The 15839-nt window shown below is 41.1% G+C and overlaps 1 protein-coding gene across 4 annotated transcripts; it reads right to left on the reverse strand.

Moving 5' to 3' along the window:
* Positions 1–83: 83 nt before the first annotated feature.
* On the reverse strand, positions 84–15813 carry kcnc1b (potassium voltage-gated channel, Shaw-related subfamily, member 1b). 4 transcript variants are annotated; one of them, XM_027021436.3, is made up of 5 exons: positions 15699–15813; positions 13428–14993; positions 6129–7062; positions 4622–4795; positions 84–1090 (listed from the first exon to the last, which is right to left on the reverse strand). In XM_027021436.3, the coding sequence occupies exons 2-5, from the start codon at positions 13992–13994 to the stop codon at positions 981–983; spliced, it is 1785 nt and encodes a 594-aa protein (XP_026877237.2). In that variant the 5' UTR covers positions 13995–14993; positions 15699–15813; the 3' UTR covers positions 84–980. The 4 variants fall into 4 exon arrangements, 2 of the variants coding, with proteins under 2 accessions (XP_026877237.2, XP_026877236.2); XR_014123153.1 differs by having other exon boundaries at positions 987–1090; positions 4622–4727; XM_027021435.3 differs by lacking the exon at positions 84–1090 and adding an exon at positions 1116–3171.
* Between the last annotated feature and the right edge of the window lie 26 nt (positions 15814–15839).

The following is a 15839-nucleotide window of genomic DNA, read 5'->3' on the forward strand; positions in this document are numbered from 1 at the left end:
ACTAAGAACCCTGTATGCTCATGGTTTGCTATAGATAAAGAAGACTACTGTAATCGGAACTTTGCTGTTTTATTGTACTGGATTGTCTGTTAAAAAAGTTTGGCACTTTCTGCCAAAAAGACTGAACAATCCAGAAAATATGTGGGTTCTTATTTTCACTGCTTATACAGGTACACTTATTTTCATTGCTTTTACAGGTTACAAACAACAAATGTTTGTTGAGGTGTTATGGTTTTTTTTGTTTGTTTTTTTTAATGTTTTTAAAAGCCAAGAGCTTGTTTGTTTCATACATTGAAGGACTTATAACGTTTGGTCCTTGTGTATTAGCCAAACCTATACACAGGGAAATGCAAGCTACATTTGTCATTTCCCCTTAAACTAACGAATGTTACCAGTCTAAAGTTTAAGCTACAAATGATTTGAACTATTTTATGCTGTGTGAAAAGGAATGTAAAAGTGAACAGGTGCAAACAGTGCAAAAGGCATTTGCTAAATACTTGCTACAGTAGTAAAAAAAAAAAAAAAAGATAGGAAAAAAGGTTTCTCTGCATAATGATTTCCCCCATACATGAACTATGTTGAAGAATATATGTATAATCACTCAATATGAAAAGTACTGGAGCAACATTTTACACTGAACTGGACATACACCAAAAACAAATATTTGATCACTTGAGGGACAAAAACACAAAGATGAAGTAAAATCACATCGCATCAGCAAACAAAGCACTATATACAACGTTGGAACACACCTCAAAACAATAGCCACTTCACACAGTACGACAGCACAATCACTCACAGAACAGAGATACATATGGCTGAACAACAGCTTCTCTGCACTACTGTGCTACATCTATGCTGAGATTTTTCTGTCACTTAGAAATAATGCTGATCTACTACATACACACCCTCACACAAACATGAACACATACACACTTACACAAGTACAAATGTGCACATGGACACACGCTACAGCACTGTCAGGTGGGAGATGTGGCTTTATGGTTGACACACATAGTGGTTGGCACACCATGGTTCATAACACACACTGACTCTGTTGGTTGTCTGCTTCGGCTCGTTCGCTGGGCTTCTAAAAACACACAAAGAAGAAAACAACAACAACAAACAACAAGGAAAATCATATTAATACACCAAACACAACAACAACAACAAAAAAGTGAGGACAGATGAAGGAGAAGGGGGGAGGGGCATCCCCTAAACCATGCAAGCAAAGCCAGTGGGAGGTCTGTGCAGGACAGGGAGATGGGCACAAGGGGAAATGAGCTTAAATTTGTGGGTTTACCATACTGTTCTCCATGCTTGGCCAAAAACATTGCATAGGCGATGAACGTAAGACATGGCTCGTGGCAATGAAGTCTGTCACATTGGGACATGCTGTCTGTAAAAAAAATGCCTGTACTATGTCTGTCATGCTCAGGAAACGTATGTCATGCCAGTGTATGAAGCAGGGCAAATGCATCAACGCTCCTGCTTTCTATCTTGGGTTACACACCTTGAGGGTCATATATTATCTCTTTGACCTTGCTGACCTCTCAAGGATCCAGAACAACGAGAAATCCTGCGTGAGAGAGTACTTATACAGCTTTTCAGAATCTAGTATGTATTATATTGTAAAGGTGAACAACACCATGGAATGATCCAATGGCAAAGAGGAGTGAAAGGTCAAAGAGAATCCATTGTAAAGAAGGTACATGGCTTGTTGCCAGGCAATGAGGCTGATGTGTAGGTGTGTTCTGTCAAATAAAAACAGAGTCCGAACACAGATTCAATACAAAATTTATTTCATGCAAGTGTTTTTTTACAGTGTCATTCGCATACTGTACCTCTTTTTTTTTGCATAAAAGTGCATGCATTTACCTTTCCCCAAGTAACTTCAAAAAGTACATACATATTTTTTGTTAACTGCACATATTCTTATGTAGTACACTTACAATTAATTTGCTACAGAGAACAACATACGTTAGTTACTCCAATTATCACGGCGTGAAACAATTTATGAAAAATAAATGCTGAACTTTACTCAAAAGCAATACTCTTATTTCCTAAGCCTGAATAAAGTAGAATAATAGATAGATGGTCATTATCAAAGTTAAAGTGCATTATTTCACTATTTGCATTTTAATCTTTTTCCAGAAGAAAAGTTGGATGGTCGAATTGACCACTGCTACTATTAGAAATGTTGTGTGCTCAAACACACACAAGGTCATGGTTTGGGGAAAGGCAAAAAGTGTCAGCAAAGAAAATGTCTTCACTGCTACATGTACTTTATATCATCTTTAATGATATACTTTGACTGCATTGTATACTTGTAAAGAAGGTTTGAATGTAAAACAAGATCATTTTCATTAGACTTACATTTTTTTTCAGTTTCCCATGCAAGGCATGCAAATGCAAATGAGGTTCCTTCAGTTATAGTTTTATGTTGGTGACATGTGCATCATAGAATTATGATTGGTTAGTGTCCTTTTAAGATATTTTTTATTACATGATTACTTTCAGAATGTAAAATCATATGAAACAGCCATTTTCTTTTTTTTTTCTTTTTTTTTTAAAAAAGGTGACCAATAGCACCTGATGAAAACCACAGCTTTAGAAACACCGAAGGGGAAAGAGGGAAAGGTGAAAGAGAAATGAGCATGATAATGTAGGGGTTTCAAAAGAGGAGACAAGAAAATACATGAATGGGAAGAAAGACGAAAGAAGAGAAACAATGGATAAAGGGAGAAGCACAAGAAAACAAGCAGGACAAAAGTATGGAACATAACATGACAACATGACATGAGTAGGCAGGCAAGAGAACAGAATCAAATCTAGGAGAAAACCAGAGTTAGGACAATTAGGATAAGATTGGAGATAGAGAGACTGACAGACAGACAGACAGAGAGGAAGAGACAAACATAGAGAGACAGAGAGAGAGTGTAGAGCTCATAGAAAGACTGATGAGAGACGAATGGTACACAGTGTGGGCAGGTGTCTCAGCGCAGCACTGCAGAGCGGGGCCTCTGATTGGTTAGTTTGGTTGTCCATGCTACAGGATGGATGGGATGGGGGAGTGGGCCTGTTGCATGAGACAGGGCGGGCTGCAGGGGAGGGCCGACACTGAGGCCACACCTCCAGACATGCTGCTATGGCTCCATGGCTTTTCATAACCTTCATTTGAAGAGAGAAAGGGCTTTCAGTACACCACAGTGCAGCCTCAAATGCCAAATGTGTGAAAGTGTGTGTGTGTGTGTGTGGGGGTGTGGGTGTGTATACATTTGAGACATCTGAGTGCATCTGAGTACACATGTATTTTGGCACTTAGGGGTGCATTAGTGTGTTACCCTATCATGTAGTTATGCTCATGGTGAAACGGTTGACAGTGACCATTCACCAAGTCAACCGCATCATCCTCCATGCGTGTTATGCATTATGCATTATTTTGTCTACTGCATGCATGGGGTGGTATCACAGTGCTAACCAGCACAACACAGCTGTAGAGAGACACCAAAGAACACAGCCAGACACATCAGCTCAACAAAACATGTTGCAAATGATCAATGTTCTCATAGAAAATAGTTCTTCCCCAGACGCTCTGTATACATTTACTGTTTGAAACTGAAATTACATTTGCCAATGGATTCCCATTGTGCTGTATAAGCAAGATTCACAGTCTGTCTTGCTGTTCGGTTCTGTATTCTATTCTGCTGTTATATGGGTTCTGATGGAATGTTCTGAGCCTGACCTACAATCCTGTCTGCTCCAGTTATAACCTAACAAGTTTCCACCATCATATGGTTTACAGCAGTGCCTGAAAACAACCTTGCCTTGGTATCAAATGGAGTGGAACATAATTGGTATCATCCTACTCAAGCAGCAGGAAGCTGACGAAGTCAACTTCAGGTCACGCCTTTGGAGTTATGTGATTATCTGGTATGGAATAACCCACTCGTGACTGTAATATCCTATCATCGTGCCTTCGGATTCATGGCAGTTTGGTGGTGCAGCGAGTCAAAACTGAAGCTAAGATCTAAGAGCCTCTGACTGGCTGAGTTCTTGTCATGGAACCACATGCCTCATATCCCATGCCGGACCTCTTTGAGCGTCACTATCACCAGTACCACCCACCATAGTGAATCTGCATGCATGACTATTTTTAAAGCAAGCACCTTTAATTTCCTTTAATGATAGCAAATTCATCATTTTGACTGACAAATGTTTTTCATTATTTTTGTCCTACATGTTGATTTGAGGTAGGCTAAAATAATGTAAAATGTTTAATTATTGACCCTGGAGGTTTCATAGTTCAGAATTGAAAACTGCAGTCTGTGACACTGAATGTGTGACATTGTACCTTCTAAAAACACAGTAGAGAACTTATGTTTTCCATACAAGTAAGTCTAGAACATGCTTTTCCATATGTGTCAGTCTGACAACGTACACTGCAGACCTTCAGGAAAAATCTGAAGGGTGGCGTCAGACCACATTGTGAGACTACCCAACAATCGATCTGCAGCAAAAAGGCAATTGACTGTCACAGTTGCTTTAACTTTTTACTGTAAGCACTTTGTGTGCACTCAGTAATCTGGAAATGGCTAATAATGACTGGCTGGTTACGTACCCTTCCTGACTCGTGCCCCTATGTGATTACCCCGTTCTCCAGAGGTGAGCAGGAAGCAGGGTCTCTCACGGTCCACAGGGCTGAACACTTCCTCGGGTGACACTGCCTGGTCAATGTGGGGACAGTCCTCATTAGCCAAGGCTGCTTTAGATGCCTCTCCATTAACTTTAAAATCTACAATCATAAACAAAGACAGATAATCTCACAGCATTAGTTCAGTTACAGATTACAATCAACATCAGCAGAAATACAATAAACACTGTATCTTATTTTAAGACATTATTTGACTTTACCATACCAACACTTTCTTGTTGTCTTAGGTGTGCTTTACATTTTTAATACATTTGTGTATTATTTTAATTCATTCTTAATGCCTTATTGTATTTTTTCCTCAAATCTGCTATGCTGGATACAAAGCAGTCTGTATAGATGTAAGATGTTATATGTATTATGATCTGTACTCTGCACCTGAAATGAAATAATGACTATCAGTCAGAAATACAGAATCTCAGTACTATTTGAAGGGAATGTATGGCTATAGAGGACTAAAATTACACTTTTAAAAACACCACCACCTGTACGTATGCTTATGTCCCAAGCCAAACTAGCTTTTGGTCTTTGCTTCAGGTTGTTAAGAAAACTTACAAAACATCCAAAGGTTATTGTACCATAGTATTTTTATATGGAGTCTGCTGCATCTAGAGCCTTGGTTGCAAATCTATAGCAGTCAAAATCTGTCTCACTGCCATGAGCAAACACTAGTGACTGGCTAGTCATCCTTGGTCATTCTGTTTTGTTTTGTTTGTTTTTTTATTGATGAGGTATAATAAGTTTGAAATTAAAGTTAATATGTGGAGAACTAAAGCTTAAATTCTAAGAACTGATGCCTGTAGGCAAAGCTGGTGGCACACTCTCATTCAGTTAAAAGCTTTTATAAGTATTAGGTATAAAGCATATGCATGTGGTTAAAGCATATGCATGTGGTATAAAGCATATGCATGTGGTTATATTCAGGGTCTCAACTCTTTAAACCAGGCTTTCTATGTAACCAGTGCAAGAGAACAAAGCTGCAGGCCTGTCAGCAGAGAGTGTAAACATGCAATGCACCAATAAAGCTCTTCCTTTTCACCCATACTGGTCTCTGGTTGTGTTTTTGAGCTCCTGCTTGTTGCTCCAATCAGGTTGATGTGGCCACTTCCCTGGCCATTGTAACAGAATAAACAGAAAAAACAAAAGACAAACCAAAAACAAGCAAACAAAACCCTCATAAAATTTAAATATACAGTGTTTTCAAAAGTTTAGTATAGTGTTTGTTGTCTATGTTATATTTCTTTATCATGAAATCAATGCTAATTAAATGATTTAGAGCAATGACATAGTGTGGGCAGTCATGCATGCATATCAGAGCTTGCAGTAGATTGCCTATTTATTACATTGCAATGACCAGCCCTGACTGCTTACAAAACAAACTACATTCTATAAAGAACTGGGTGTTTAGATATCCTACCTTGATATCTAATCTCAGAGACTTCTTCCTGGGCCAGCGGGCAGGAATCACTGCGTGTACTGGGTCTTGGAGAATTAATGGCCGACTTACAGTAGTTGGGGGATCCCAGCTGGGGTGCCCGAGGGATGTGCTTGCTCTTTTTCTTTGGTAGTTTTTGTTTTGCCATTGCCAGGGAGTAATACATGCCAAAGTTGTTGACAATGACAGGCACAGGCATGGCGATGGTCAATACACCAGCCAGAGCGCAAAGAGCACCCACCAACATGCCTGAGGTCGTCTGAGGATACATGTCACCATATCCAAGTGTTGTCATCGTAACCACAGCCCACCAGAAGCCAATAGGGATGTTCTTAAAATGTGTGTGTTCACTAGCGCGAGGATCATTGGGGTTGGCTCCAATACGTTCGGCATAGTAAATCATGGTGGCAAAGATGAGGACCCCGAGTGCGAGGAAGATGATGAGGAGGATGAACTCATTGGTGCTGGCACGGAGCGTGTGCCCAAGCACCCGCAGACCCACAAAGTGGCGTGTCAACTTGAAGATGCGCAGAATCCGGACAAAGCGCACCACGCGCAGGAAGCCCAGCACGTCTTTTGCTGCCTTGGAGGAGAGGCCACTCAGTCCCACTTCCAGGTAGAAGGGTAGGATGGCCACAAAGTCAATGATGTTGAGGGCATTTTTTATGAATTTGAGTTTGTCAGGACAGAATGTGACTCGTATGAGGAACTCAAAGGTGAACCATATGACACAGATGCCCTCGATGTACATGAGCTGCACCATGGTCTCTGTCTCAGGGTAAATGTGCTCCACGGTCACATTGTCCACCACTTCAATCTCTGTGCGGTTGATTATGGGGTTGAAGGCCTCATGAGTCTCCAGACAGAAAGTTGTGATGGACACCAGGATGAAGAACAGAGACGCAAATGCTATCCACTGTGTTAAAAAAGAGAAGAAAAACACAGAGCAAGAAAAATTATCTGGGGTAGGTAAGTAGTTCTGAATATTACCATATCTGTATTATCCAATCCTCAAAACAAGTCATCACTGAAAACTGTGCTAACATCAGTGTTAAATGTGCATGTTCCCTCTAAGTACACTTTCTCTCAGATGGACAGACAACAGAGCAAGAGGTCATATGCACCATCACAGCAATACTAGTTGCCCATAAATGGCTGTTTCAGCAGAGCTTAAAGGATCTGGGGCAGTATAGTGTTGCTACTTCAGTCTCTGTGTGCCACAGGATCCTGCCGTGTCAAATAGAGCGTGTCACTTAAGCCCCTCTTCCTCTACCTCCACTGCCGCTGAAGCTCAAGGTCACCGCTTGAGCCCAAGGACAGCGGAGGATGGCAGAGTGGCGCCACCTCAAATCCCCTCCACCTCCCTGGGCTAAATTTAACTACAACCCCCTCACCAGGGAACCGTGCACTGTCCCTGCAAGGTCGGTCACCGTGGGCTGGCTGTGTGCTGGTTCAGGAGGATGGACAGTGGACCCTTTGAGGATTTGATCCCTCCTCCACTAAAACATGAGAGGTGAACAAGTGTGAGGGGATTGGTTTTCTGGAGAGGACAAGTTGCTGGATCATTTGCCAGTGGCAAGGTAGTTTGCAACTCCTGAAAACAAAATGTTGAAATCTGCAATTATACCTAAAACCCTTGAACAAAAAATAGATAATGCTCCATCAAGCATTTTCATTTCAGAGTTTTCTTTATTTATTTGTTTATTTGTTTGTTAGGCTCATGGAGGTTGGGCTGTATGATGAGTCCATTTTTATTTGGTTCTAAGTAGCAACAGATTGGGAGATGTAAACTATTAAATAATTATATTTTGACTGCTTTGCCATGCAAGCACTTATCTAGCCATTCTTCTGAAAGTCATCCACTGATCAGTTTTCATTTCTTTCTATAGCACACTGCATCTCACAATGTCTCTCGCCACAGGCAGTTTGTATCTAGGTCAGCCAGTACTTAGTCAAATAGACAGAGTTTGATGGCCATTTGTGGGAAGCAAGAATGTTTTGTTTGAGGCAATGAGCGCACACACGCACACACACACGCACATGCACACCCACCCACCCACACAAACACACTAATAGGCACTTTTCATTAGTCATTAGATCACCTCTCTGCTTTGTACCCAGCAGTAAGCCTGTGTTTGGTCTGAGGCTGGACTTTGCAGCTGGGTAAGGTCAGCCCTGTGTCATCTCACTGGAAGAGAAAGCAGTAGAATGGAACAACTAGACAGAAGGACATTAGAGTTTAAAAGGATAGAAGGGATGACTTGTGGGAGGGGTTGGAGGATGTGCAAGGGGGAATGAGAAAGGCATAAACCCAAGTGGGACAGTGAGCGGATGAGATTCTTGTAAAGAAAGAGGCAGAGGAGCCCTCTGCTGAAGAATGGCCTTGAAGGAATGCAGAGTATAGAAAATGTACTCTAAAGAACGCTGAAGTGATATCCAGTCTCATTACTTGATATCAGAGGTTTTCAGACTCCCTGTGCATTAGTGTCAATTTTAACCTTTTTTTGGGCCATGCATGCTCTGACATCTGTATTGGTCTTAATCTGTTCATTATGCTGTAGATCAACACTGAAGGTAATTACATCTGGGTATATATTCATAAAGTCATTTCACCTTTTCTAATCCTACCTATCTAATTAATTACAGTGTGAGACAAAAAAAAAACATTAGATGATCCACGTCTTATGGCATTCTGTCTGAGAACTATATGCTCTTTGCCCTGATGTCCCAGGATAATGACCTCAGCAGGTGTGGCCATAATGTGCTGTAATGTGCTGTATTGCACTGTGGCATTAAAGGTGATGACAAGTTAAGGCATATCATAGATCCTAAATGCCTATAATGAATATAAATATTGTGATTTTGGAGCTTTAGCAATATTGTAGGCTGAAACACTGATAAATTAAATTATCTCTGTCTCTGAACATTACTTATCCATGTGCATGTGCATATGCATGTGTATGTGCGTGTGTGTGTGTGTGTGTGTGTGTGTGTGTGTGTGTGTGTGTGTGTGCGCGCGCGATCGTGAGTGTTTGTGTCTGTATATGTCTGTCTTTCTCTTTCTTATTCTGGAGAATTTTGAAGCCAGTGGCTAGCAGAAAAGTATTTGCTGGTCTTATGCATCTGTTTATGCTCCTGACCTCTCACTAAGCCCATACACACAGACATGCTCTCCTACCAGGCAAGCTAATGAGTGACAAGTGGGAGGATAATTACTGAAAAGACAAGTCTGGGCAAGCCAACTCTTAGGCCCACATTCAATCAACTACACACACATATCCGACCATCTGGTCTCTATATGCATAGCCTGACCAGATGCACAAGTGAAGGCCTCTTCACTCAAATCACAGTTTGCCTATCTGATCAAAAACAATATACTGTGTGCACAATTATTAGGCAAGAGAGTATTTTGACCATATCATAATTATTATGCATATTTTCCAACTCCAAGCTATATAAACTTGAATGCTTATAGGATTTAAGCATATCAGGTGATGTGTATTTGTGTAATGAGGGGGGGTGTGACCTAAGGAGATTACCACCCTAAATCAAGGTGTACATAAATATTAGGCAGCTTATTTACCTCAGGCAAAATGGGCCAAAAAAGAGATTTAACTGACTCTGAAAAGTTAAAAATTGTAAGGTCTTTCAGAGAGATGCAGCACTCTTAAAATTGCTAAGATTTTGGGGTGTGATCACAGAACCATTAATCTTTTAGTTGCAAATAGTCAACAGGGTCACAAGAAATGTGATGAGAAAAAAAGATGCAAATTAACTGCCAAAGATTTGAGAAGAATCAAATGTGAAGCAACCAGGAACACATTATCCACCAGTGTTGTCATATTCCAGAACTGCAACCTACCTATAGTGCCCAGACATACATGGTGTTCAGTACTCAGGGACATGGCTAAGGAAGGTTGAAACCCGACAACCACTGAAAAAGACATAAGGTGAAATGTCAAGACTGGGCCAAGAAATATCTGAAGACAGATTTTTCAGAGGTTTTCTGGACTGATGAGATGAGAGTGACTCTTTACGGACCAAATGGATGGGCCTGTGGCTGGATCAGTATCGGGCACAGAGCTCCAATTTGACTCCGACACCAGCAAGGTGGAGGTGGGGTACTGCTATGGGCTGGTATTATTAAAGATGAGCTAGTTGCACCTTTTTTGGGTTGAAGATTGACTCAAAAGCAACTCCCAAACCTACTGTGAGTTTTTAAAAGACACTTTCTTCAAGCAGTGGTACAGGAAAAAGTCTGCATGATTTTTATGCAGATCAATGCTCCATCGCATGCACCGAAGTACTCCACTGTGTGGCTAGCCAGTAAAGGCCTTAAAGATAAAAGAATAATGACATGGGCCCCCTTCCTCACTTGACCTAAACCCTATTGAGAACTTATGGGCCCTTGTTAAAGGGGAGATTTAAAGTGAAGGAAAACAGTACAGATCTCTGAACAGTGTCTGGGAGGCTGTGGTTGCTGCTGCACAAAAAGTTCATCGTCAGAAGATTAAGACAGACTGTTTTTAAAAAGAAGGGTGGCTATATTGATCACTTTTTGGTCAGAAGTGTTTATTTGTAAATTTTGTTATTCTCACTTTAACAGATGAAAATAAACAAGTGAGATGGGAATTTTCACTTAGTTGCATAATTCTGCACACTAATAGTTGCCCAATAATTATGCACAGATATTGTCCCAAGAAAGCCAAAACCTCAATTATTTTCTTAAACATTCAGGTTTAAGGTTTAACATTTTGGACTGACCAAGAGCACTGTAGTTGTTCAATAATAAAATAAATCCTGAAATACAGCTTGCCTGATAATTGTGCACACAGTGTACTAATATAGTACATTAGGATATCGGTACAAAATGTTCGAGTTTAAAACAACCTAAGGCAAGTATACCTCACACCATAGAAAAACATACATAAGAACCATGACAAATGTCTGAAATCATCTCATCTTTCGTATTACTTTCAAACAATATGCAGCTAAGCTGTCATTCTCCATATATAAGAGCTTAGCATTTTTCACTGAACCTCTGCTGTTTTGTCATCATTTGAGCACTACGTCTTACTGTGAATCCCTCCGTTTACCCTTTGGCATCATCCATGAGCACAGTAGTTGTAGAGTACTTTGTAATGCACTTTAAATGTACAGCCAGTACTACTAAGGAATGCTTTGTGGTGCAATCAGGTTGTCAGATATAATGTGTTTTATGTTTGTGATAACAGACTGGATAATGATGGCGCTAAATCTGCAGGAATAGGCTTGATGGAACACACCACTCATAGGTGAAGCCTTGCTACTCACTACAAATTCATGTTTTGCTTCACAGATACATTGAGAGTAAAAAAGTGATAAAATGTGGTACTGCCAGGTAGAGCATGGTGCTAGTAGCACCAAGGTCATGGGTTTGAATCCCAGGGAGCAAATATACTGTTGCCCTGATAAATATGTAAGTTGCTCTGGATAAGAACATCTGCCAAATGCTGTAAATGTGATTGCAGCGAGTAATTGAGTTGTCAAGTTGTAATGTAATTAAGATGTACAGTCTGATGGAGGGAGACCAAAAATAGCTCCACACAATTAAATTGTCTTGGGAAAACACATTAAGCCCCGTTCTTTCAGAGTGAGAAAAGCCTTAGAACAATAATACAGAATCTGCACCAACAAACTATAGACATTAGATTATCCATATATTTTGCATCCAATCCAGTTTAATTGCAGCCATTTATTGCACATGGCTTCTAACACATTCAGCACTGAGGGGTGAGGCATTGCATCTAGAAAAGTCTCAGTTTTAAAAAATACTCTGTCTTCTGAATACATATTTTATTTAAGACGAAGCACAATATTCCCCACATTCCTGACTCCATGATAACCATAAGGCTCCTCACTTTACATAAAGTGCAGGCCTACTCTTAATGAAATCTGTGCATTTTATATGTTAATAACATGAACATATAAAAGAGGGGCATAGTGATTACAAACACATCAGTTCCAAACATTTAGAAATACGGGCTTTACCTATTTGTAGGAACATACGATGACTTCATTAGCTTGCTACTGGTTGTTTTTGATGAGGCAGTTAGGCAGTGCAATGTTATAAGGAAATTGAGCAGGTCCCAGCCACAGCAGAGTCACAAGCCAGTCTGACTCTCAGCAGCAGAGCAGGACTATCCCAGACAGCCAAATTAATCCTGTCTGACTATCAGCAGTAGAGCAGGAATACCCCAGACAGGCAAATGAATCCAGCATCTCCAACCAGAGCTCAGCATCATCACAATCATTCTGAAGCCAATGCAAGTAGTCTGGGCCAATGCTATTTCTGTGTAAAACCTGTACACATCTCTACTCTCCCTCTCCTTCTCTCTCTGTTTCTCCCTGTCTCTCTCTGTCTCCACATTATGTTCTGTCTCTCTGACATAGCCTCATTATTCCCTCACACCATCCGTTTCTCCAGTAGACTACATTCAGTTGTTTCCAACAGGCAGCATGCCGGGAGCTTGGAGGTCTGCCATCCTGTGTAACCTCTGTGCCAGCACGTTTCATCAGAGAACTGAGCCACTTTAACTTGACTGCCAAAACATTTGTAAATGCTGAAAATACATTCAGACCCATGGTGAGACTAATGTTGTAATATCAGTAAGAGAAGTTTTCAGGCATGGACATTACAGTTAAAACAGCCTAAAAAGAGACTTGGACACCCATGGCTTTTGATGAGTGTGTGATTCTCCAGGGGTTGAGGTTACTGTTTGTAGCACATCAAAGTGAATGATATATGATCAGTAGCCGTGTGTTCCATGAGAAAATTACAGACTATTCCCAAAAGGTTACTTATAGCACTGGATTTCCACCTTGTGCTATCTTATAACTACAAAAAATTCCAATATTAAAGAGTGTTCATTCATTCGTGGGGTCAGGCGTGACACAAAGCAAAAATGAACAGGAGAAGCAGTAAGGACTATTCATTAACAAGAACAGTGTTGACCTTCACCTGTGAGTTAACACTATGATACCTAATTGCAGCCATTAAACTTGTAATAGGCGATGGATCATTCATTACTGATTTGAGAGCTCTTGGTATTGTCTGTGTGACACCTTTATTTATCTTGCGATGAGGGACAGAGAGACATTTCGCGTTTTTGATATGAGTCAAAGGCATAGAACGATTAAATGTTATTTGTGTTACATACTCATTAGCAATCAAATGTTCCCATTCATTGAGCATTTATAGCCAGGGTCTATCGCGTATTAATGAACTTTATTCTCACTCACCCGCGCGTATTTCGAGGAATACGGATCCTCAAAGAGCGCCCATATCTTCTTCTGCCAGCGGTTCCAGCGCCCGGATCTGTTATCGGGCGAGTCCCCTTGCGCCAGTCTCCGAGTCATTTCAACCCCCTCATCCCCTTCTGCCGCTTCTGTAATACCGTCGGCCTCTGGTTCCTCATGACCAATATCAAGAGCTCCCCCTCCGAAGCTAACTAGAGCCTCTTCGGCTTCCCGATGTTGTCGGTATGTCATCCAACAACATGGTTCTACGTCAGTCTCATCAATGCCCCAGAACGCTAGTTCCTCCTCGTATAATGGCCCGCACACATCCGCTGGACAGTGCAGTTTTCCCGTCCGGTAGTAATTGAGGATGTGTGCAAAGACGCCCGGGTGGCGATCGAAGAAGAACTCCCCGATCTTGGCATCATAGTCGAAGTTGTTCGGGGCATCAGGCTCGGCAAGCCAGGCAAGCCGAGTGCCAGGCAAGGTGCGCAGAGTACCGCGGTAGGTCTGATGCTTTATCCCTCCTACGTTGATCACTATGCGATCCTTCTCGTCGCCTTGGCCCATCGCGTCGCCCTAGGCATATCTTCTACCGGCTCCGGGCATCACTACGGGTTCGAAAAGCTACAAGCAACACTGTTGATACGAGTGTCACGCATGGATTCATGGGTTAAACAAAATCGATGGAATAAAAAGTTCACAAAATGAATTAGTGGAAAATACACATTTATTTTGTTGTATAAAAAGTACAAGAATCTACTGCTGGTGCCGGTCGTGTTCGCGTCCTGCGTGCAATTTAAACGCGTAATCCTCACTCTCTCCCCGTCGATCCACAAAAAAAGGACAACAGAATTACATCAGAACGATTGAACTCACACTAAAAGCATATTAAGGTTCCACTGGAAATGAGTCAAGAAGTCTGACGCCCCGTCTATCTTGGTGTCATTCAGTGCAAGGTGACTGTGGCGGTGGTGCTGGACGAACAGCGCCAATTACCCGTTTAGCCTTCATAACTCCAGCGCGCGCTTCTTATTGTATTACAGCCCACCTCCAAAACCAGATGTCTCCTGGTTTAAACGCCTCTTTTGAGGAGTAGCAATAGAACCACCCTCGGCATCGATTCTTGTGCTGGATGTTGATTGCTTATTTATGCGCTGGATGACTGAGCTACTATAGTTCTTTTAGGCATTCACAACTGACGGATTGATGTTCTTTAGTTTTCTGCAGCCAGTCAAGCACTGAAGATGACGTTAGCGGTTTAATGATGGTTTGAGTCGAGATTACATAGAAGCATATCGCCTAAGATGATAGTAGCTCAATGGTGATATGTTGGACAAAATTATAAATAGACGTAGCAAGCACAGAGAAGGCCGTTCATTCACAGAATACAATACAATCTCACGTTCCTAGTAAACGTTCTCTCCAGCATGTGAACAGCAGTAGCCAATCTCAAAGCGATCCATACATCTGTAGTTCGCTGAAGCTCGGAGTATGCGTCCTATTTGTATGAACGCCAGGTGTAGTTGTGCTTACGCGCAGCTTTGCTTGACTTCCCCGCGTGTGTGTCTAGGAGAGAGGGGTTTTTTTTAATCATTATCATACGATCTTATAGTACACAGCATGTCAAGATGACAGAATATTATCACATGAGACAAACCCATTGTGCCCTAATAGAATACCCTTTCCACAGAGCATTAGAAGAGCTTTATCGTGATGTAAGCAAACCCACGACGGCTACCCAAAACACATGCGCTCACCCGGCAATATAACATAATGTATTAAATGAATTAAATTACATGAAAATATTTTGTACCCATAGGGGTCTCGAGTACTTGCCAAAATTATTAGCTAGCTAATACTGCACAGGACTATATGCTGCAGTGAAATTGTTGTAGGTTTTCCAACGCAGGTCCCAAACCCTTTCTGCCATAATACATTTGATTTAATGCCTCATATAAATACTAAACATACCACGAGATAATTCAGAAGTTATTCAAGAGGAAAACAATTAACAGTGTGCTGTTATTTAAGGAATATATTTTGAATGTGTCAATAGATGACAGCGAACTTCAATCATCTTTTGAATCGCTGGGTCTGTCCATGCTCTGGAGTTGCCTTGCTTTTATTTTTGCATAAAATGGGAATTTGTGAATAGAAATGTAGTGCGATAGGCTACTAGAAGGCATAATTTAGGCCAGAGTAGCATCAACTCAGAGTAGCATTACTCAGATTTCCACGCCCTATGTTAAAGCTAAAACAATGCATACTTACAGGTTCTTATATCATGACAAGATTATGTAATGTGTTTCCGTTCAAAGACGCTGAAGTGGCTTATTCGCAGCTTCCAGTTCGTTTGGTTTCTTATTCGTAGCTTTTTAATCGGCAGCTGAAGTTGGTTGCTTATTCATAAAG

This window comes from Electrophorus electricus, chromosome 4, assembly GCF_041902795.1.
Source record: "Electrophorus electricus isolate QZ-2024a chromosome 4, ASM4190279v1, whole genome shotgun sequence".
NCBI lineage: Eukaryota > Metazoa > Chordata > Actinopteri > Gymnotiformes > Gymnotidae > Electrophorus > Electrophorus electricus.